The sequence below is a fragment of the Misgurnus anguillicaudatus genome, chromosome 21 (genome assembly GCF_027580225.2).
Source record: "Misgurnus anguillicaudatus chromosome 21, ASM2758022v2, whole genome shotgun sequence".
Taxonomy (NCBI): Eukaryota; Metazoa; Chordata; class Actinopteri; order Cypriniformes; family Cobitidae; genus Misgurnus; species Misgurnus anguillicaudatus.
Window position 1 is genome coordinate 45,612,220 of NC_073357.2, and position 23,694 is coordinate 45,635,913.

The window sequence follows — 23,694 nt, forward strand, 5'->3', positions numbered from 1 at the left end:
AATGACACTATGTAACTGCTCTGTATAGAGTGCAGAAGGAAAGAAGTACACACAATAAAGCCAGAGTACAACAAATTGATACAACAACTGACTATTGTGAGCTATATTTAGATGAATTGTCCACCATGATATTTTAATTTGTGCAACACTTCTTGAGACATTGTACATCTTGAAATTGTGTTCACTTTTTAAATGTCTTTTTGTCCATTTTTCTATAAAACGCTATTTTGTTCATTGAAATATATAATGGTTACATTATTAAAATATGTAATATATAACTCATTGGTATTTTTAATGAATCTTTACCATCTGTAATACATTACATTATCACAAATGTTCTTAAAAAAATATGAAATGCCTGTTAAAAATGGAAAGATTTATAATATATTTTACCATGACAATACAAATCGGACGTTTCTTGAAGAAAGGGGAAATTCTCTGAACCTTATTCAAAAATCAATCATCACACAGTACATAGTACTTACAAGTGCAGGTTGAAAACCACCATAAAATCAGCATGTTTTCTCACCACATTATTCATAACCATCAGTAAATAAGAAATTATGTATTGAGAAATAACACCTTAGAAATGGACCTTGCAGTTAAAAGAAATAAAAAAGGATAAAAAATACTAAGGCAACATAACGAAAAATGCAATTGCACTAAAAATTGACTCTGGGCAGAAAAACATAACATCAGTGCAATTAGAAAGTACTGCGGAGTACACAGTATCAAGTTGATACTCAAGTTCTCAAGTTCAGTCAAAGCTCAGGCTTCCCATGTCCAGCATTTTCCTCCAATGGCCTCACCTGTTACATCAAATACTCTTTCTCGTGCTCCTCCAGACTAGCTTTAATGTCCTGAGTTTTATCATTATCCAGGATTGCAATATTCATCAATGTCACTATCTCCTTCTCTTTCTCTGACAGTGGCAAAGTAGCTGATTTACTGTAATTTTCAGGCGTGATGTTTTTGCTCCGTCTTGGCCCGTACCACCTACAAAAAGAAAGGAGTTACAGTAAACTCACTAAACTGAAGCCAGAGTAAAATGGCTGATGACAGACGTGTATTCAAAGAACAAAAAAACTAAGCAAACTTACTTGTCCTTAGTGGCAATAGCAGCAAATATGCAGAGTATGGCCCCAACAACCACACAGGTTGCAACGATTACCAACCAGGCTGTAGAAGGAAAAGTTATGACGATAAATAATTAAAGATCAATTAACAAATTTATACAACATCTGACAAATGAAGAGCAATGAACTTGCCTGGTGTTCGCTTCCCCTGATGACCGGATGGTGTTGAAGGTAAATATTCCAAATCAATCTTTCGTCCTCCTTTTTCTTTGGGAGATACATTTTTTTTGTTAGAAGTCGTGTACTACATGATGATGATAATTTTAAACATGGTTATACTATATTTCGATAGTTCACTTTAGACATTCTACAATTTATAAATAACTTTGCGACTACATGTCAACTAACTTAGAGTACTAGGTAGAGTAGGGTTAGCAAAATAAGTTGACATGTAGTTGTAAAGTTACTTACACTTTAGACAGTAGAGTGCCTGTTGGGGAATCATCACAGTGTTAGTAGATTTAAGCAGACAGTCTACTCTAGACGGTCTAGTCTAGCCTGATCTCACGGATATGTATACACATTGGCTGATTCTCTACAAGGTGAATTGTACAAAAACATACGATTATCAGAAAATACAAAAATGAAACCACTCCCCAAATCACGCCCCTAACCCTAATGTCACAGGGGCGAAAGCAAATCGTACAAAAACTTACAAAAGGGGTTGTACGAATTAGCCACTTTATAAAATACATATGAATTCCCATAATAAAATGTTACACATTACATTTAACTAGAAGTAGGCTACATAAAATAAATAAATATTCAAATAATGATCAGTAGGGTATGTTTTGGTGTGGAACTAAATGTGTAAAAATGGATCCTAATCCAGACACAACTCCCATATTTTTTTTACACTGATATCATGATGGTTTTTAAAGCAAAATCATGTGGTTCTGTTTGGATCCTCACCTGTATGAAGTGTTGGATCGTTTTTATATTCTGGAACCACAGCAACCTCTTTTAGTACCTCTTCGTTAATGGTTGTGGTCACAGCTGTCTCTGTGGTGGGCAGCGTTGTTGTAAATTGAGGCTCGGAATCGTTTAATATTTTCCGAGGATCTAATCCTGATCCACTGCCCTCTTCTTCAGGAAATAAGACAACGGGAACAACAGAGCTTCTCCTAAAGCGGAACTTGTTTGTAGAACCTGTGGTGTCTTCTAAGTCTGTCTTTGCCACGGGCATTGTTTCTTTTGCCGCATTTCTGGTTTTCTTTTCCAATTCTACTAGGAAGCCTTCAATCAGGGCTTCCTCAAGAACATCTTCATTTGTTTTTTCAACTTTGTGAAGAAAGAAACACCAAAGATTATTGCCGGAGATCATAAGTGGGTATATATAAATAATAAAATAAAATATGATTTATGTACTGTATCTAAAATGTTTTTCACTGAAGCAAAGTATAGAAATTTGAGTTTTGAATGCTAAATGAATAGTTTACCCAAATATCTACACATCTTTTATGTTTTTTCAAACCTGTATGGTCTAAATGGCTCTTTAATAACAGCAAAGACTTTTTACAGTATAGGTTTCACTTCATTAGCATCGAGCAGTGGTCTCCAACATGTTTCCCCGCATGTAGTCTGTGAGTTGCCCGCCAAAGCACATTCTATCATGAGCCTCAATTTTAATATTTTTTAATTCAATATATTTTATATAATATCTTGTTTTAGGTATGTTTGTATGTACATTTTAAACAATGATAAAACATTAAAGGGACACTCCAATTTAAGAAAAAAATAGGCTCATTTTCCAGCTTAAAAATTTGATTTTTACAATTTTGGAATTCATTCAGCTAATCTCCGGATCTGGCGGTACCACCCCCAGCACAGCTCAGCATAATCCATTGAATCTGATCAGACCATTAGCACTGCGCTCAAAAATGACCAAAGAGTTTCAATATTTTTCCTATTTAAAACTTGACTCTTCTGTAGTTACATCGTGTACTAAGACCGACGGAAAATTAAAAGTTGCAATTTTTCCAAGGAACTATACTCTCTTTCCGGCATAATAACGAAGGACTTTGCTGTCGTACCATGGCAGGATATTACGCAGCTCCCGAAAATAGTCCCTTTGGTAACTTTTCATAGCTGGGGACTATTTTCGGGCACTGCGTAATATCATTAATAAAATATCTGAACTCTTTGGTCAGTTATGAGCACGATGCCAATGGTCCCATCAGATTCAATGGACCATGCCAAGCCATGCAAGAAGTGCCAGCGCCAGACCCGCAGATCAGCTGAATGGATTCCAAAATGGCAAAAATGAAATGTTTAACTCTAGGGGAGCTGGAAAATGCTACCCAGTCTCATGAGGGTTCGTGACATAGCCACATAATCCTTTAACCATTTTTTCGTGATATTATCACAAATTTCCGCGTTTTTTCGTGATCGTATAACGAATTCCTGTTCTCGTGCGACCATCACGCACTGGCCACTCAACTGCCCCTTCCCACTTCTAAACCATTGTCGCTTCGGTTTTGGGTTAGATTTGGTGCTTGCATATTTTTTCTGATTAATTTCTTTATATGTCGCCTGGTATTAGGGTTAGAGTTGGGTTTGGGTAGGGATGTCATTTTATGTAAATCTAACCCTTAACCGAAACGACAATGGTAAGAAAATAGGACAAAACAGTTGAGCAACCAACACGTAACAATCACACGAAAACAGGAACTCGCCATACACTCAACATTTGTGATAATATCACGAAAAAAGAATCAAAAAATGTTGTGACTATATAACGAAATTTCGTGAGACTGGGCTGGGAAAATGACCCTATTTTCAATAAAAGTGGAGTGTCCCTTTAAACAAAAACGTTTTGAGTAGACTATATATTAAAAAGTAGCCCTACAGATTATTTTATCCATTGTGGTTGCCCTTGCTCACAAAAAAGGTTGGAGACCCTTGGCATAGTGTGTATAATCAGGTCAAGTCAAAATCAAGTCGGACGAGCAATAAAGCAAGAAATCACTTTCTTTAAAACGATAATCAATGCTCGGGGGGTATTCCAGAAAGCTGGTTATGGGACATACCCGGATTTGTTTGAAATTTAAACTGCCTTTATGTATCCCCAGTGTGCGTGCATTAACTCTCAGTTACCAGTAGGAAGTTGAATGAACTAACTCTTATCAGATGTTTTGGAACCGGCATGATCAGGGTTAGCAGGTTTTGTTTTAATTAACTGAAAAAGTTCAGGGTTTCACTGATGGTAAGTTAAACCCGCTTTCAGGAATACACCCCTGCTTCATTGCCGTTAGTTCAAAGGTGTCTCAACAATGTATGAGGTTACATTAAAGGTATGACTAATCTCCTGAATTAGGCGAGGTTGGATAATGAACAATGAAGTGTATGTCTCCATACTTGCTTGAGGACGAAACACACCCCTAAAACGTACGATGAGCAGTCCTTTCCCAGTAAAACTAAAGCACTGTGACTGTTGACTTTCCAGAGAAGTAAACTTATTTGGAAACACATTTTCACTGGTAGATATTACTAAAGAATCATAAAATCTGCTTTTTCTTGTTTCATGGTTTCGGATTAAGAATTTTTACACGGTACCCTCTTCACACTCACCTGATGGGTTAAAACAGTAAACATCAGAAAGATATGTTGCTGCTTCAGAATGGACGGTCACATCAGTTGAACTGGAGTCACAGTTTGGACCATTAATGTGCGGCAGAAATGCCACCACTTTTCCGTCAATCCAACCATATCTAAACAAAAGTGAGTTCGTTTATAAATCAAGTACTCCCATGAGGCAATCTGAAATGCGATACTTTTATGTCTGAACATGACAGTTTATCTCGCTCTGGGCTAAGACTGTCATATACAGTTTTGTTACCTGCATGTTCTCAACCCATTTTTATAAGCTTCAATGACCTGCTCCAGTGTTGCCAGTTTATAGTTTAAACTCTGACACAATTCCAAGGCCTGCTGGAAAGTCAAAGAATAATTGCTCGTCCCTTCAACGTGGAGCACACCAGCAAAACTGTATCTGCCACCCTGCCCTGCCAAGAGAGAAATTAATGTGAATATTCATAAACAGGAATCTTTATGCATACGATTTTTCCATGTATGATCAAACCAAAGATTACGTGGTAAATGAGGGCCAGATGTGAGTTAAGGAAGAGCAATTTGCTAGCAACATATTATTATGTATCATTATATAAATACCTTAATAGGGTAATGATTCATTGCGTTTACAGACATAAGGACACATCTGTAACACATCTTTTCAAATAACCTACTATAATTCTTGTAGCCATTTTAAAGTGCTTTATCCGTGGAACAAATGATAATGGTGTACAGGGAATATGGATGTAAGGTACAGTATACGCATCTAGATGAACATTAGAGGTGGACTAAATATAGTTACTGAAATGCAAGTAGTTATTTATAGTAAAATACATGTTAACATTGTAGCAAAGTTCACGTTATTAATTGTATGCACATTTAATCCAGCAGCATTTAGAGATGTGCACTGGCTTTAACAAGGTTGGCTTTAATTCAAAACCATGACCAAATTTATGTACAAATAATATAGTGCACAAAATATAAACAAAAAGAAAACAAATATGTACCGATATTCATTAACAGCCATTTGTAACCCTGTCTGTGAAATCCAATAATAATGTAATTCAATAATGCGATTAGGAGCATCGAAGTTTGATATCACTCATTGATTTCACTTATGTTGGATGATTTTATGTAAAAAAACAGTAAATCACTGATATTTCCTGCAACCACAGCAAGTTATTTCTATACTATAAAACCTCAATCTTAACCTCATATAATAATATTAACCAGGAATACAATCTGTAAAGTTGCACATCAAATCTAATCACCAAATCTAATCTTGAGATTAGGGGTAATATATTCAGCATCACTCACCATGAACTGGGCCTGTATGAAATAAAGCTGGTAAACCAATGGCAACCATAAAAAGTAGCAAAGTCCACATGGTTAGTGCTGTGTATAGGGACCGAAAAAGGAAGCTGTTTCTGATTGTTGGAGTCGATGTTGAGTCACTAAATGCTTTGGTTCTCTTTGATTTTCTGAAACGTGCTTCACTGCTTTTATATACTCAGACTAAAGTCCTTGGTGACACACTCTTAAGTCTGAGCTATGATGGGTGGGGCTATGAAGCACCTTCACACCCTCTTTATTGTCTCTCGTGCTTCCTTATTCTTTGTATCTTTTTGCAGCCAGAATTGACATTCTGTGTACATTTACACACAACATGCCCTTAAAGATAAATCCACGTTCAGCACTAGTGACAAAACTCAGTTGACATACAAAACAGTTTGTGTTTGCTTTGCGTGCTTCCTGTAAGTGCATGCTGTTTGGTGGCACTATTTGTACTGTGTCTATGACTTAACATCAGACCGTTTATTAAACCAAGATTTGTTTATGTAAGACACTGTGTAAAGTACAAAGATAAGCATATTGTGTTTTATTTCATATTGCTATGTTCATTTATTATTGATCATGTGCTCAATGAAAACGCCGCCTGGAGTGTAATGACTCACTGTGAATATTGCAGTGGTGTGGCTGACTCAGGTGTGTGAAAACTTTCCTCGCCCTCATGTGTGCTGATACATGTCCATTTCCTGTTTCAAGCGGGAAAAGGCAAGGTGGCCGCAGAGTTAGATTATCACAGATTACATTGTATCTTTTCATGTTGGACCTTGCTGAACCAAAGCAAAGAAGAAGTAGTCTATTCATAATAGGTTACTTGCATCATTTAGGACTAAATAGAATTGATTTTGGGGAAATAAACCTCATAAAAATAGTTCCATGACAATGAGTAAAACATACATTTTTAAAATACATTTAAATTTTAAATCATGTTTATCATAAACTAAGTATATCGTAAACTATAAGCAAGTTTACAATAAGTTTCCAGTGTGGGGATATTCAAAGTTTAATTAAATTGATATTGAGTATTCCTTACATGGAAAAATACTTAAGTATTTACTGTAGTGAACTGTAGTTAAATCTATGGATACTATAGTATTTTAAACTTGCTGAAGTAAATTGTAAAGTATATTATAGTTTTTACTAGTTTATCAATTCACTATAGTATTAACAAAGTAGTACTTCTTATAATATACTGCATTATACAGCAACCATGTGGTTGTAAATACTAAAACATAACCGGTTACCAAGCCTACAGTATTTTAAGTGGGTATTTACTGAAAACGATTTTGCAACATGAAACTACTATATGTTTACCATGCAATTTTAACAGAAATACTTTTAAAATTGTTTACTACAGCCTACATAAAATATGTATATTCGCATTGATTTTTAGGAATTTATTCATATGTATAATCCCACAAACAAAGCTAAAACACAAACGAAACGATTCATTTTCCGCTTTTAGAGGACTTTTATCACATAAAGGCAGCTACAACAACACTTCCGGTTTCTGTTCCGGCGCGTCAGCTTTACCAATCTTAGCACCGAAAACCTTAACATTTGACAGTTAATTATAGTATTTAAGAATTTGTGTCATACTTTGTTTTTATATGCCAGGTGTTGTTTTAGTGTTCAAATATGTCGTCGCTCATTGGCACTGTTGACGAGGACTGCAACGGAAAAGATACAGAGGTACAACCACAAGTTACGTGTTATTCTCGTGTCTTGTTTTGCAATGCAACAAAGTCCCTAAAGCGCTCTCATTGTCATCGAATAAGCTTTTAATATTCCTTCTTGTCGAGGCAACACCATTAAAGATTTAATTAACATGATATGTGTAAAGTCAGGTGTTTAGACGTGCAGTAACAGATCTTTTGTTATTGTGTTTTGAGGATCAGGATCCACGCGTGCTCATCCCACAACTCTGCAGACTATTTTATGAACTGGGATGGGTGACTGGTACAGGGGGAGGAATAAGCCTGCGGCATGGGTTAGTCAATTTAATACAAATAATTAAATCGTGTTCTGCAACACTTATTCTGCAACACTTATCTGTGCTAAAAAATATATTGAAATATCTTAAGAAATGTCATAATTTCTTTCCTCAGTGAGCACATTTATATAGCCCCCTCTGGTGTTCAGAAGGAGAGAATACAAGTAAGACTTTTGTTATTAATCGACCACAATCACGTGTGTTGTTGTGTTGCAGAGAACTAAATTTCATTAATAACACAAATTCTGGTCCTCTTTGTAGCCGGAAGACTTATTTGTGTGTGACATAGATGAGAAGGATATCAGCTGTCCACCTCCGCATAAGAAGTTTAAGAAAAGCCAATGCACACCCCTCTTCATGAATGCCTACACAATGAGAGGTAAACATCCACACACGGTGTTGTTGATTTTAGTTTGTAGTGTATTTAAAATAAACCGTCATCTCTGTCACAGGAGCTAAGGCTGTTATCCATACACACTCGAAGGCTGCTGTCATGGCAACACTTATGTTTCCTGGCAAGGAATTTCGCATCACACATCAGGAAATGATAAAGGGGATTCGAAAAGGAAACTCAGGCACAAACTACAGGTTAGACTTTCTGCTAAGATTTTTTTTTACATGCAATTTATACCACTTTTGAATTTTCGCATTGCTTTTAACTATTCTTGTCAAATAAAGTATTGCATCCAAAAAGCATTATTTTTAGTATTAAGAACTTTGCTTTTACATTACTGTATATATCCTTTCATTCAGGTATGATGATACTTTAGTTGTTCCTATTATTGAGAACACACCTGAGGAGAAGGACCTGAAAGAGCGCATGGCCCGAGCCATGGAGATGTACCCAGACTCCTGCGCTGTCCTTGTACGCAGACACGGGGTCTACGTTTGGGGAGAGACCTGGGAGAAAGCAAAAACCATGTGAGTTGTAAAAGTGAAATGCACACATCATAGCTGTATTTTATGTGTAAATAAATACATAATTTACATTGCAGTGTGTATTATTTTTCAGGTGTGAATGTTATGACTACCTATTTGACATAGCAATTAAAATGAAACAATGTGGCCTGGACCCTTCTGCTCCTCCCACTGAAGCTGAAGGCATTGTTTGACACATAAATCACTTCAGACAACAAAATCAGAAAGCACTGTGTTACCAAATATGATTGGGAAACATAAGTTTCCAGTACAAACAACCACATCTGGACACAGACCTATCAAACAACATGTATACAGTAGTGCTGCTTTGTGCAGATACGTGCAAGGGACAATGTTCTGTTATCATGTGTTATATCTACTATTTTTTTATGCTGAGGGCTCATTTTCACCATATTTTTGAAAATGTGGGGTTTAGTGTGTGATTTAAGATAAAACATTTGCAAAGCATTGGAGCTTTGAGAGCTTTACAACAATACAATATATTTTGTTCAATTTTAAACAATGTCAGTAACCTGCTAATATAACACGTTACCATTTAAACCAGCTGGAATTGCAAACATGCCCGTCGACAGGATTTAAAAATGTGTTCGAAAATTTTAGTTATTTCCCTTACAGTCAAAATGGCAAGTCAACACGGATACCATGAGCCTTTTAACAACCACCATGCAGTTACGCTCAAAAACATGCAAACATTAAACATTGCATAACATTTCCAGATGCCATATCTCAGTCATTGCACGATTGTATTATTTCACCACCTGTATATCTACACACTCAACATTACACAATACCCTACACATCACACATTTAAGGGCGTGGTTTGCCTGCACACTGTGTCAGGAACAGCTTTTACTAGGCACCCATTTGTGAAAATCAAACCAATGACAGTTCTTGCCAGGAGGTGGCAGTGTTGTCTCAGCTACTTTTTATTACAGTGAAAAAATTCTTGCACAAGAGCTTGATGCAAATAAAACCTTAAAGATTACTCATTCATTTACTACGAGCATATTTTAAAACATACATGCCAATTGAATATTAGACAAGGTATTTTGTGTTAGTGTAGGAACCTAAAGCTCTCTTCTATATGAGGGAGCAAATGCAACCATATATTTACAGCCTTGCATTTTCTGCCACGCTTCTACTCATCCATTTGCATGAACATTATTCTCAAAGGTCCTTTAAAACACAAGCTGTCTGTGCCTGCTCAAGACCAGTTAGGTCTGAACATAGCTTTGGTGATACAAGACGCCTGAGTGGCTACATGGGCTCCTCCATATGCTGCAGCTGCAGTTAACATCTCTGAAGGAGTGCTGGTTGCTATTAAGCACGTTTGATCAGTCACATATGAGCTTTATCAATGCAATCAAAATGTGATCACAATTGATGAACTTTCCTTGCAGTACTAGCAGACTGGCACTGATTTGATTGAGATTTAAAAGTGAAAGAGTTAAAGAATATTAATGTCCTGTAGACCTAAAGGATACAATGTGAGTTAGTAAAATCATATCGCAGTTCTCATTAAAAATATTAAAATGACTACATCATTTAAGACCAAAAAACATTAAAGGGATAGTTCACCCAAAAATGAAAATTGTGTCATAATTTTCTCATTCTTGTGTTGTTCTGGATATGTATGAGTTTCTTTTTTCTGATGGGCACAATAGAGGATATTTTGATAAATGATGCAACTGCACGGCTGATTGTAACCATTGACTTCCATAGTAGAAAAAACAAATATGGTGGAATTCAATGGGTCTTGTCAACTTGCTTGCTTACTGTCATTTATCAAAAACATTTCATCATTTATTACAATACTTCCATAATATTTGTTTTCTTACTATGGAGGTCAGTGGTTATAATCAGTTGTGTTCTTACCATCATTTATCGGGGTATCTTTTCTTTGTGTTCGTTAGAAAGAGGAAATTCGTGCAGGTTTGGAACAACATGAAAATGAGATTGTGACACAATTTTCATTTTTCTGAATTGTCTTTGCACTCTAAATTCTGGTGGATTATTTTTAACTCAATGCTGGGTAAATATTGGACAGAATACATGTTTGGTTAATATATAAAGCTATGCTGCGTTGTTTCAATGCAATTCTGGGTTTTCAACTCATGGTTGGGTTAACAACAACCAAGCATAGGTTTATTTCTAACCCAACATTAAAAAAGCTAGCAGAATTTAGAGTGAGTCAAAATGAAAATCTGCACATCAGTCTCTACAGTATATAAATAATATGAAATTTCTGTCATCAGTTACTGACCCTTTCTTTACTCTGTTGAACCCAAAAAGAAAATGTATTTTATAAATGTGTGTGACAAAATATTTCTGTGTTCAACAGAAACCGAAAGAAACTCAAACAGGTGTAGAACAAAATGAGCATTTGGGTTGGTTGGCATATTTAAGAGTTTTTATTTCTTTTCTTTTATATTTATTCTGCTATCTGAGTAATCCAAACATGAACACATTTAGATCCAGCTTAAAATAAGATTTGATACTTGAACATGCATGGTGGTTTCAGACTACAGAGATGAAGGAAAATGTTTCCACTTGTTGAAAACAGCAAGGATGTATTGTAGGCAATCAGGGGGTCAAGCATGATTTTCTGTTTTTGTGTGTAGCTCCCACAGAGCACCATTTATCTAGATGAATCTCTCTCTCTCTCTCTCTCTTTCTCTCTCTCTCTCTCTCTCTCTCTCTCTCTCTCTCTCTCTCTCTCATATATATATATATATATTTTTTTTTTTTTCCTCTGGGGGAAAATTGCACTGTTGAATGGATCCAAGCAGGAGGAATGTGGCTAATCACCTGAATATCCTGGCCAAGAGATTATGAGACCACCAAACCTGTATATCAACAGGCTGAAAATGTCTGCTGTGAGTTGAAATGAAACAAAAAATTATCTTAAATGGTGAGCCACTTGCAGTTACCCTGAGCCACTTAATTCCTCTGTGTTTTTCCAACTTGACTGTGTGTAAATGCAGGTAATTTGGACAATTTGTTTCTATTGATCTGAGCACATGACCTTCTCTGAAAGTTTTTGGATGATTTAAAGGTATAGCGGAAGATTTTCCCGAATTATTTAAAAGAACCGCCCCTCGATATTTAAAAAAAATGCACACGCAACTCTCCTTCCTCCCGAGAGGGAACGCCTGTTAAACGCGTGCACGAGACAGAGACAGAGAGAGAGCATGCAGGAGCTCAGTTTTTCTCTTCGCTCTGTTTACAAGTTGCTGTCGGCATGTTTACCGTGTCTGTGCGGTTCGTGACTTGTGCCAGGGCTAGCATCGCTAATCATAGCTTACATCAACTTTTACTAGCAGTGATTTTAAATGGATTTCTCCAAATAGCATGACAAAATGTACCTTTCCAGTAGAAACTTCGCGTGGGAAGCCCAACCTGTCCTTTTAGCTCACGCCAGCGTGTGAAATAGTCTCCCATAAACACTCTGGTCTTGTTTCTTTCTTTATAGTCCTTTCTCTTCTTGTCATACAATTCGTAGACACTTTTTTGTCTTGTGACCCTCAGACATTTTAAAAAAAAAAACAGTGAGAACGCGACCTTCAATGAATGGTTGAAACTGTAGCACAACACACATACACGTGAAAGTGCGCATGTGCAGAAAGCGAACCTAGAGGCGAGCACGTACGACGGTTATACGTCAACATATAATCAGAATGATAGACATCTGGGATGACCAATAACAGTGGTGATCCACCGGGAAAACGAAAATCTTCCGCTATACCTTTAATGTAGGAATTGTATAGAGAGTAGGTTTATGGATGGGGTAAAGCTCTGAATGGCCTGAAGTGCATGTGTGCTACAGCCTCTTCTAAACATTGGTAAATAGTCTGAATAACATTTGAAAAAGTTTTAAGTTTATTCACTACTGCATACTGCTTATGATTCTGCCTGTCTTCTTCTAATCTATAATTTCTGGTAAATGAATATAATGTATATATACCTGCTTTACTTCAATATAGTATCTATGCATAAATGAGTGGTACTTCTGGTTTGTTAGCAATTTTAAAATGTGTTGAAATGTCTCACAAGTTGCAAGGTAGACAATAAATACAGTATACAGCAGGAAATGACCCTCTAATGGGGTCATCTTGTGTTTAGCTATAAAAAAAAAATAGAAATTTGGTGCATCAGGCAAAGGCTTTGGGATGCACTAATGGCATAATCACGATACGTTTTCGGCTATGCTTCGTCAGTGCCTAGCAGTGGAAAATCGAGTATTCAGCTCTCGCTGAGCGGCGTCTCTAGAGACATTGATCATCCCAGGTTCTTCCAAAGGCTTTGCTTGTTTTGCACACATGCTCATTTGCAGATTGATTCAGGTTGCATCGATTCAAAGCCTTGATTTAACCAGCTATGTCCTCCTCACAATTACAAGAAAAGAGTGACATCTTTTATCCCGAGTATCACAAAAGTAAAACAAGCTACAACACGGATCATTAAAGCTGTTCAGATAAGTATGCAAACTAACAATCTCAAATCCTCACGATTTGTGATTTTATTAAAAATCTGTCACTGAGACTCTGATTCTCAGAGCAGTCAAATTGCAGGTGATCCTCATTGCTCACATCGAGTTTAATATCTCAGTGCTATCTCATGGCAATTTGTATGTATTTTACGAGGGGGCTAAATCGTACCACCACATTCATATATTTTTGTATGATTTGTTTTTGCCTCTGACGGGCTAAGGGGCGAGATAGGGGTGAGTATTCGTTATAGTTGTTCTTTTTTAATGATAATTGTATGTTTTTGTTAGCCTGGCTAACACCAGACCACGACACGTGCTCATTTTCTCGTATTTGAGGCGTGGTTTATGAATGCCCAGAGCAGTTTATTGGGTGCTACGAATGTCTATCAAATGCCTCTGTACATAGCTCATAGCCAATTGTTTCAACTATATATAACAGATGATGTATGTAGAGCGACATAAATTCAAGCGTCAACATCTTTTATCGGGTACGTGTACACACAGCTGAAAGCAATATGCAACTAAATGTATAGCTGTATATTGATATTGAAAAGCAATCTTAGTGGCACTGTGACGACCACAGTACAGGCATACCCTACTGAAAAATCCAGCTAAAACCAGCATAAGCTGGTAGCTGGTTTTAGCTGGTTTAAGGTGGTTTATGCTGGTCCTCCCAGTCTGACAAAGCTGGTCATGCTGGTGGGACAGCTGGTATTCCAGCATGACCTGCTAAGTCCAGCTAGACCAGCTTAAAATGTGACCAAAACACACCTAGACCAGCTTGCTACACCAGCAAAACCAGCTTCCTACACCAGCAAAACCAGCTAAAACCAAGCTGGGGACCAGCTAAAACCAGCTCACCAGCTTATGCCCCTCCCCGTTCTGTGATTGGTTCCCTATTTCAGCGGAAAAATTGGTCCATGGTTTCCATGCTAGACTTGCAGCTTGAATAAATTTGCGCGCAAGGCAGCATGTTTTATACGATCAGACTGAATAATCCCAATGTGTGCTGTAAACAACACCTGAGTTTTTGGCCATGTGGCCTTTAGACATCCTGGCATCAACAGTATGTGAAAATTTTACCTGGTTTAGAAAATAAAAAAGTAATTGAAAAATCAAGATCTGTTTCATATTGCATTGTGTATTTTACATGCTGTCTATGGAGACACAACAAACAACTGAATCATGTTAAGATTAAGCTTTGAGGCTTTCTTAATCCAAATTCGATCTTCATGTTTCTGATGAGTCATTTGAATGAATCCATCCAAACTGTGCAACTAGACAAGATGCACTAAATTGTTTTATTTATTTATTTTAAGAAAAATAACACACTAAAATTATACCACAAAAGTTAATATCACAGTAAAGACTGCAATAAACGTCTCTGTATTTTAATCAAATTAACTTGAATTGACAAGTAAACTGTGTGCTTTGGTGACTGGCCTTTTTCCTCCTCTCTTTCTTTCTTTTATCTCCTGTCTTATACCTGCCCATTGCTTCCCTAGCCGCTCCCTTTGTATTTCTTAGAAATTGCTGGCTATTGCTGGGAGATTCCTATCAGAACAGGTTTTGAACTGAGGGGAGACACAGAGCACACCTAGAATAACAATGAGACTTTGGCTCCAGCTCTAATATTAGCTTATTGAAAGAGTCCGCTGCTTTCTTTAGCGTCTGTCGGGGTGAATATTTTGAAGCTATAATAATAAAGGGCATTTAGAAAGGTTAGTCCATCAGAGAGAAGAAATTGAGTGATGTTTAAATTACTAATAGCAATATGAGACTTCTTTATTAATCTCTCCACAATCTTTTAAATTTGCCTGCCTGGTTGCTTTAATTTTCTGTGTAAACTTCCAGCCAAGTTAGATTCTCCAAAACAATATTTACAGGATTACTCGTAATAGCAGTGTGATGTTATAGCTGCAATCAGTACCATTATGCCTCTTTCATCATCTCTGTTTAAACATTCCTTAACCACTTGACATTTACCTCAAATATCAGACCAGATACTTTTAATTTAAAATAAATGTATAACTTATTACTTTATGCCTTTCACGCCTCTATCACAATCTCTGTTTAAATCCTTCTTCAGTTGCATCACATCTTCCACAAAATCAGATCTGACAGTTTTAATATAAAATTAAAAATCACTAAGCTTCAATTTTAACCAAAAGTTACAGCTTGCAGCCGGCCCTCCTCACTACGTCTGGTTTCTCACAAGTTTTTTTCACCATTATTGATGTTTTGGTTCCTTGCCGCTGTCGCCCTGTTAGTTTGCTTCCTGGCTGACATCGACTTAGCTAAGGGTTTTGTAAAATCTGTTAATATACAGTGCCCTTTATACACTCTAAAAAAACAAACGGTGCTATATAGCACCAAAACTGTTGATTTGAATCGTAACCATAGAAGAACCATTTTTAGTACCATATAGCACCGGTGAAGCACCAGTGAAGCACCTGTGTAGAACCATATAGGGGCCATATAGCACCACTAAAGCACCACATATGGTTCTACATAGCACTATATGGTTCTACACAGGTGCTTCACCGGTGCTATATGGCACTAAAAACGGTTCTTCTATGATTACGAGAAAAGAACCACTTTTGGTGCTATATAGCACCGTTTGTTTTTAGAGTGTAAGTACCGGGACAATAAAGCCAAAAGTTTGAACATTTAAACATTAAAAGGTAAATATATGACAAAAGTACAGAATATCACATTTTATTTTTCACCTGTTTTAACATTTACCAACTCAACAGAACAACATGTTTAGATTGTATTTCTTTAATCTAATGTAATCACATTGGCTTACACGTGTTAATTGATGAACTGTGTCTTGATGCATTTATTGTTCACCCATTAAAAGCAGAGGATGTGTAGCATCAGTTTGATTCATTGCTTCTGCAGTGCATTTGGTGACAACCCACATAAGTCAGGATGATGTTGTTGTTGTTTGGTGGAAAAGCATGTATGTGTTAGTCAAATGTGACATTCTGTATTTTTGTCTCACATTCATCTTAAAAATTTCTTGTCTCCACAGCAAACAGAGCAATTTTGTCTTTAATGTCCCAATGTTTATAGAGCGTACTGTAGCTTTAATTACTGTATAATGGCACAGCAACAGTCTTAAAGACTATTTCACAGAAATGCCGTATTTTTATAGGCAAAACCTTGGAGCGAGTTAGCGTTTTAGCACTTCCTGTTCCATCTTCCCGAAATAAATGGCTTTTTTGAATAGTGTTTAAGTTAAACACCTTGAATAAGATCTTGGGTTAACACAAGCCCAAGATATTTTCATGTTTTATTCTACAACACAAAACACATCAATAATACCACCACCACCACATAGGACTGCTTAAAGCTTTAAAGAGTAACTAAACCCTAAACCAACTTTTTTTAGTTAATGATCTGTAAGAATGTGGCTTTATTAGTGCTGTTCATTGATTTTAGAAACTTTTTTGAAATTTGGATATAAAGGGCTCTATCTTACAACCGGCGCAATGCGCAACGCAAGTGTATTTGCTAGTTTCCACCCTGTGAAATTATCATTTTCACGTTTAGCGCCACGTTGTTTAAATAGCAAATGCATTTGCGCCCCCTTTGTGCCCATGGGCGGTCTGGTCTGAAAACGAGGTGTGTTCAGGCGCATTGTTAGCGCGTTGCTATTTTGAGGCAACTAAAATAGACTACGCCATTGACCAACTAAAACCTGGTCTAAAGTCAATGGCGCAATATGTTTTTTGTTATTTAAAGAGCGCATTAGTAATATGCGCCTATAAACGGGACGACAACGAGACGTTAGTAGGCGTAATGAGACGTTAGAAGGCGTAAAGAGCTGCTTCACCTGCAGCCTGGTAAGTAAATAAATGCTTTAAACAAATGCATCTGTTTTAAAATGTTTTTTTAAATGCTACCTCACGGATTTATTGTATATGATGACTCTGTACCTGTGGATATGGTGAGATGAGAAACATTTTTTAGTAATGCTTAAAAAAAGTATGGCGCTGTCCAAGTGCTGAAACGTGCGGAGAGCCTGCTTTTTTACTTCTATGACTAAAAGAAAACGTGTTTTAAAGGTTTTAATTAAAAAAACAATTTCAATACAAAAACAACACAATTATTTAACATTAATCTTAAACTGGTGGTCTTCTTCTTTCACTTAGTTTTTCAGTATACAAAGTCCGTCATCTAAATAGGGATTAGATATAGCGCCAGTGCAACAGGCTTTTAAAGTGGATGAGAGCTGAGACTCTCATTGGTTTATTGCACGTTACACCCAAAATACTCCCATTAATCATTAAAAAAAAGGACCCTTTTCGACCATGCGCTCGGCGCACAAACCATTTTTCCCATCGTTAAATTAGCAAAAGTGGCATCGGACACGCCCATTTAGACGTTGTGCTGTGCGCTTTAGACAGTGCGCTTAGAATCGTTAAAAAAGGCCCATAGTGTTTCAATACTATAATATATGGTTTAAAAATGTCTGAGTGCTGCCACTCACAGGGATGACGTATTTTCACCCCTGTATGCAACATTGGGAAGAAGAGCTTTTTTATAAATTTGAATTAATATCCGTGTGGAAGATAATGTCTTTAGCTAATCTGGATGTAGTTCTCTTGTAGCCGTGTCCTTTAACTTCCGGATTGGCCTACAAAAATACCTCATCCCTGCGGCACTCACAGGGATGACGTATTTTTCACCCCTGTATGCAACATTGGGAAGAAGAGCTTTTTTATAAATTTGAATTAATATCCGTGTGGAAGATAATGTCTTTAGCTAATCTCTGCATTTAATCTTTTTCTACACAGAACTCAATATTTCTGTGAAGGTATTTCATTATCCTTTGTGTTATTCAATAAAGAGTCATTGCATCATACAGAAATCACAGTTTGTGTTCACAGTGTTCTGCTACTGTGTGCCGCAAGAGCGAGTCCTGGCGCTTGGATAGGAAACCACTCTCATTTTGCAATGACTTTCCAGACACCGAAATAAACCAGGATTGAAATAAACCGTGTGTTACATAACATCAGACAAATAAGTCTTGGTGTCTCTGTCTCTGCGCCTGCCTTCCAATTTGTTGTTCATGATGTTCTGTTAGTTTTGCTATTCACTTCTTAACAAGGACGCAGGTGCCCTGACAGAATCTCAATTCGGTACCATTAATGAGCAGATTTCCTCCATATGAAAAGCGCAGAAGTGCATTTCATGTAGGTTTTGTGCTGCAATCTATTACTGAAACGTTGCACACACCATTAACAGTGCGTTTTCCCCGCATGCTAGACTAGAAGTGGTTTTCTTAAAGACCCCCTGTGGTAAAAATCTAGTTTTTATTGTTGTTTATATGTCTATGTGGTGTGTTTAATATCCTTTAAGACAAACCATGTGCAAATTCATCATTCAACACCATTGCCGAGTATTTTCTACATAAAATTGGTCACAGTCTCATTCTGAAATCGATTTTCTATTGTACATCGCAAACTTGTAACCTATCACAACCCATAGATCAATAGTCCGAGACTTGTAGATAATATGTATGGATGCGGCACTGAAAAATAAAATTTCTAAACTTACTGACTGTTGGAAAAATAAACAAAAATGGCATGTGCATAATCATTTGGAACGCTGTGTAATCCTTTGATGAAAGATCACAAAAGCCTGGCACACACCAAAAGATATGGGCTGAATTGCAAGATTTTCCCCCTTACAACAATCTCAGGTAAATTCCCAATGGTCTTCATGGTTGAACTGATTTTTTTTCAGGTTTTCTTGTAGGGGCATTGTGTTACCAGCGTCTGAATCTGCTCGGAAGCACGTTGGAGGCGCTCCGATCGCAAATCAAAAATATTCGACATGTTGAATATTTATCAGAAATCCTGTTGTGTGGGGGGAACCTCGAGGACAACAAGATTCTGTGAGACCTTCAAGACTCTTGTTGTTTGTTAAGGAAATTTTAAGATGTGTGAGGTGCTGTCATGACCATAGCGGCAATCCACACGCTATAAGAACAAAACTTAATTGTAGATTTTTTTCATCATGTTTTTGATTTCTAAGATTTTAAAAATCTTTTGGTGTTGCCCTAGCTTTAGTTTTCTCAAGAATTATCATAAATTACAATTTCTGGTTCTAACCCTTCCAGATAGCAAAAATCTAGTGTGGTTTGTCTCCCATTAAAACAACTTCCTTGGCCTGAGACTACTGGGTATTCATCCTGATTTTCAAAGATCTGGCTATAAGATATTGATCTGAAGACTGTATGTTTGGAATTTTATGCACTTCAAGACTTTTATCTTAGTTGCACAACATTCCTTTATTACTAATCATGAATTTAAAACATTTCAGCAAATCATTACTGAACTGCTGGATTACTAAGAAATCTCTGTGTAGCAACAGAGTTGCATTGTGACTTTTGGCAGCAACAGTATTTGCCAAGTATAGTTATTGCCTGCGGCAAATTGCACTAGCAGGTTGTGAAAAATGGGGAACTCACTGAGTGATAGGAAGGTGACATAAGTTATTTGTTCCGTTGGGAGCTTCCCTCCAGAGTCCCTTATTTTTAACAACATCCCATATAGTGGCGTAGGTCTTTTAATGGGTCAGATTGTTCTCGTTTTTAAAAGAGACGGATATCACTCTTGCAATAGAGAGATCAGAGCCCCTCGCTAAGCAGATACAACGTTATTGTTGTTGATCTTACCACATTCTTTTATCTCCCCCTTTTTTCTCCCTAATGCAGTCTTGTGCTATGAACGGGAAAATAGATTGTCCTAGATCTTGTAGTTTGCCAAGTCTTAATCAGACGAAACAGAGATGCTTTGGGAAGCCATTACCCTTCTGTTATTTGAAAGGACATGAAGGAATGGCTACATGGGCAAGCCCCTGCAGAGAGCTCCTCCATTTTGCCTTGTAAATCAGACAGTCCATAGAAGAAGTGTCACAGGAGCATTGATATAGCCTTACTGTGATTAGCCTTTGACCACATCACCACATATTTACTTAAAAAGCCTTCTGGGGAGTTCTGTTACACAGCTCTGCAACATAGTCCTGCATCTAAAATGCTGAGATTCATGTACACCATATCAAAGATGGAACAGTCCTCCTATATGCTGCACATGCATAAATGCTCTGATCAGCAGGACATCTTAATAAACTTCCCAAGAGAGAAAAAGAAATTGAAATGCAAATGTTGAATGACACCACAGTATCCTTGAAGTCAGCATTTTTTCTCTAATAATATATCATGCATATTCCAACAGAGTAAGGAGATGACTAAGCCGTTTAATTAATGACTTTTTAGGCAATTAATTCCATAGGCACATTGAGCAAAATGAACCATTTGATATATAGTATAGCGGTGATAAATATCTGATAGGACGACTTCCCTGACTTTGGTTCTAGCCCAAGAGACGATCCGTTACGTGTGTTTTCATAGCTTAAAACAGAGAGCACAAACGAAAATAAATACGTCACCTCAAGATGAATTACAAGCCCAGATCATTTCTCCCCTCGAGCCCCCTGAGATAGTGCTTACTGACAGTAGAAAGGAGTTTTTGTACTTACTGTTATGTCCACTTCATGTGGTTATTTTTGTTTTTGCTTACCATGGGACTCATTCTCTTAATCTCGCCAGAAAAGGCCGGAGCGAATATATTTTTCCGCCATATCCCTCAAAGCCATATCGCTTCTTATCAGAACTTGTCCCCAAAAATGTCCCAGTCAGGGTTTTGCGTATTCCAGGATAACAAGCCTCTGAATGCTATTTAGCTAAATAAAATATGGAACGACCAACTCGGGTCTGCAAGAAAGTTGTATTTGGCGATTCATGATGCAACTTGGTGCATGGCCATGTAGTGCTTGCAACCGTCTCACCAACTTTCATCTGCTTCTGTGTCAGCTCTTAGCACGTTCTAATCAAATGCTGGAGAGGAGCGAGCGAGAAGATAATTCGCATGAATCCATTTCCTGTCCTTGATGAGCCAGTGAGCTTACATAATTTTTCAATTACTTCATTTGTTGTAAATAATGATGCTCAGGCACACACCCTTAGATACTTGCAACCCAAATGAGACCAGCTAACATCAAGTGAAATGATTAAAAATGACTGTTCCATATGCATTTGTTATCTCAGCTTTCTAAACAGCTTGAATGATAATAAACAACATTAGATTAGCTGTTCACAGAGCCTCTCGTTTGGCTTATGACAGGCATATTGTCTTTGACACTGGCACATGAATATTAACTATATCGAACCCTTTCTCCTCTTTTTCGCTGAGCCTGACCAGCGTCTCATGTTTGCCACGGTTGGGTAGCTTTCAACGTAGGAGGACAATGAGGACAGTTTGTTATTATCAAAACAGGTTTGAGAGGAATTTAATCACAACTGCACATTAAGCAAGCCTCTATCCAATTATTAAAACAGGAAAGTGTAAAAAAGCAAAAAGCAAGGAAAATATTAATACAAGAGAGGCTGACAAATCACTCTCATTAATCAGAAAGCAGTATGCTTTCCTCTAAACTCACGCTGTGCACGCAGCCGGGTCACAGACCTGTACCGCTGTTACTGTCCTTCCTGTTCAGTGAGGTGAGACCAGCCACGTGATAAAGCTTGTGGATTTAGGACTGGTGCCATCCTTTGGCTTGTGACATATTCTCTCTTTCAAATAATGAATTGGATTCAATTTGTTCCAATTTAGAGGGAACAGATCAAAAGGTGCAGAGTAAGTAGGAGAATTAACAAATATGGATGGAGTCATGAGCGTAAATGTGGGTGTGGAATGATGATATATGAGTCAGAGACACAGATAAGCAGTTTTAGCTCTTATTACCTTATAAACCTCTAACTGTGCAGATTTAATGATTAAATAATAAATGACTTTTTATCTACACTTGATTTTAAGCATATTCCTTGACTTAAATGACTATTAAACCAGAACAGGCCGTGCCTTGCAGAAAGGATATGGGGTTTGGATATGGGTAAGTATCCAAGGGTAAGTACTGAGTGTAAATTAAAAAAAAGTATGACGTGTAAATTGTACAGGACGAATGAAAACTAGAAATTCTGTTTTAAGCTTTTAATCTCTAAAAACATGAAGTGAACGAATCACACACAAGGTTTTATACTGCTTTAGAACTGTTTGTATTTAATAGTATTTATTTATCAAACTATAAGACTACTACCTAATTTCAGTATGCAACATGCTACTCAAAGTTGTAAAAATTTAACTTAAATTTCAAGCTCTATCAAGCCTTTCACTGGCAGCCGATCCAGGAAGAGGTGTATTAGACCTTGTTCACACTTTCAATCCGATTTTGGTGCATATCCGATAGGAATCCAATCACATTTAGAACGTGTGAACGGCCAAAAACCACGTGGAATCCATTTTTTTCTAATACGTTTCAGGCTACATCCAGAGGTGGTTTGAAATCCTTTTTAAATCGCATTTCTGTAAATCCATTTTAGTCTGAGCGCCCTGATTGCATTTGTGTAGCTTTCGGTTGCGCTGTGCTGTCGCGTTACGTAAAACGTAAACACGTCAGACGTTGAGGGACATTGTCGTGCCAGCACGACGTCATTGCCATAGAAACGGTGCAGATAATCCGGAAAATGGCGGAACAGGACGCACATATCGGATCTGAACAGTTGTGATATACAATATGGACAGCAAATCTGTCAAATTGGATATGCACCAAAATCAGTTTTGGACTGACAGTGTGAACTAGGTCTTAATCTTGATAGAGAGGCTGCAAATAGCAGGGAACGTGTCACACAGGAACACACTTTGTGTGTTGTCGGCTTCAAAGAAGTGAAAATATCTTCATCATCAGATGAACTGTTGGCCAATTCCTTAGTGTGGTCCAAAGGACCCCAGAATAAATAACATTTACGTTAAACTGGCCATCAGCGCAATTCAATTGGTTTGGCAAGAGCAGGGGAAAATGAATGAAGTGATCTCTAAAAAAATAAGTACTTTTTGACTGTAAACAAAACTGTAAGGTGTACAAAGTACTTTTTTTTCTTAATAAATTTAATTAAGTAAAAGTATTGATTTTTAACTGCACTCAAGTAAAGTAAAAATCCCCAAAAATAATGCCTAAGTGCAGTAATCAAGTATAATTACTCAAGTACTTTACACCTCTGCTGAGTGTACCATGACCTCACATTGTGAACATGATATAAGCGCATAGTGAGTGTACCATGACTTCATATAGTGACCATAGCATGAGCG

At 37.2% G+C, this 23,694-nt stretch overlaps 2 protein-coding genes across 3 annotated transcripts; one reads left to right on the forward strand and one right to left on the reverse strand.

Moving 5' to 3' along the window:
* Positions 1–94: 94 nt before the first annotated feature.
* Positions 95–6,250, reverse strand: cd44a (CD44 molecule (IN blood group) a). The gene is made up of 7 exons (XM_055209268.2): positions 6,024–6,250; positions 4,975–5,140; positions 4,707–4,846; positions 2,049–2,417; positions 1,269–1,343; positions 1,101–1,179; positions 95–996 (listed from the first exon to the last, which is right to left on the reverse strand). The coding sequence occupies exons 1-7, from the start codon at positions 6,091–6,093 to the stop codon at positions 813–815; spliced, it is 1,083 nt and encodes a 360-aa protein (XP_055065243.2). The 5' UTR covers positions 6,094–6,250; the 3' UTR covers positions 95–812.
* Positions 6,251–7,542: 1,292 nt separating this feature from the next.
* apip (APAF1 interacting protein) lies at positions 7,543–9,970 on the forward strand. 2 transcript variants are annotated; one of them, XM_055209277.2, is made up of 7 exons: positions 7,543–7,745; positions 7,952–8,043; positions 8,162–8,210; positions 8,308–8,425; positions 8,499–8,634; positions 8,800–8,967; positions 9,059–9,970. In XM_055209277.2, the coding sequence occupies exons 1-7, from the start codon at positions 7,692–7,694 to the stop codon at positions 9,156–9,158; spliced, it is 717 nt and encodes a 238-aa protein (XP_055065252.1). In that variant the 5' UTR covers positions 7,543–7,691; the 3' UTR covers positions 9,159–9,970. The 2 variants fall into 2 exon arrangements, with proteins under 2 accessions (XP_055065252.1, XP_055065248.1); XM_055209273.2 differs by having other exon boundaries at positions 7,544–7,745; positions 7,946–8,043.
* The last annotated feature ends 13,724 nt before the right edge of the window (positions 9,971–23,694 follow it).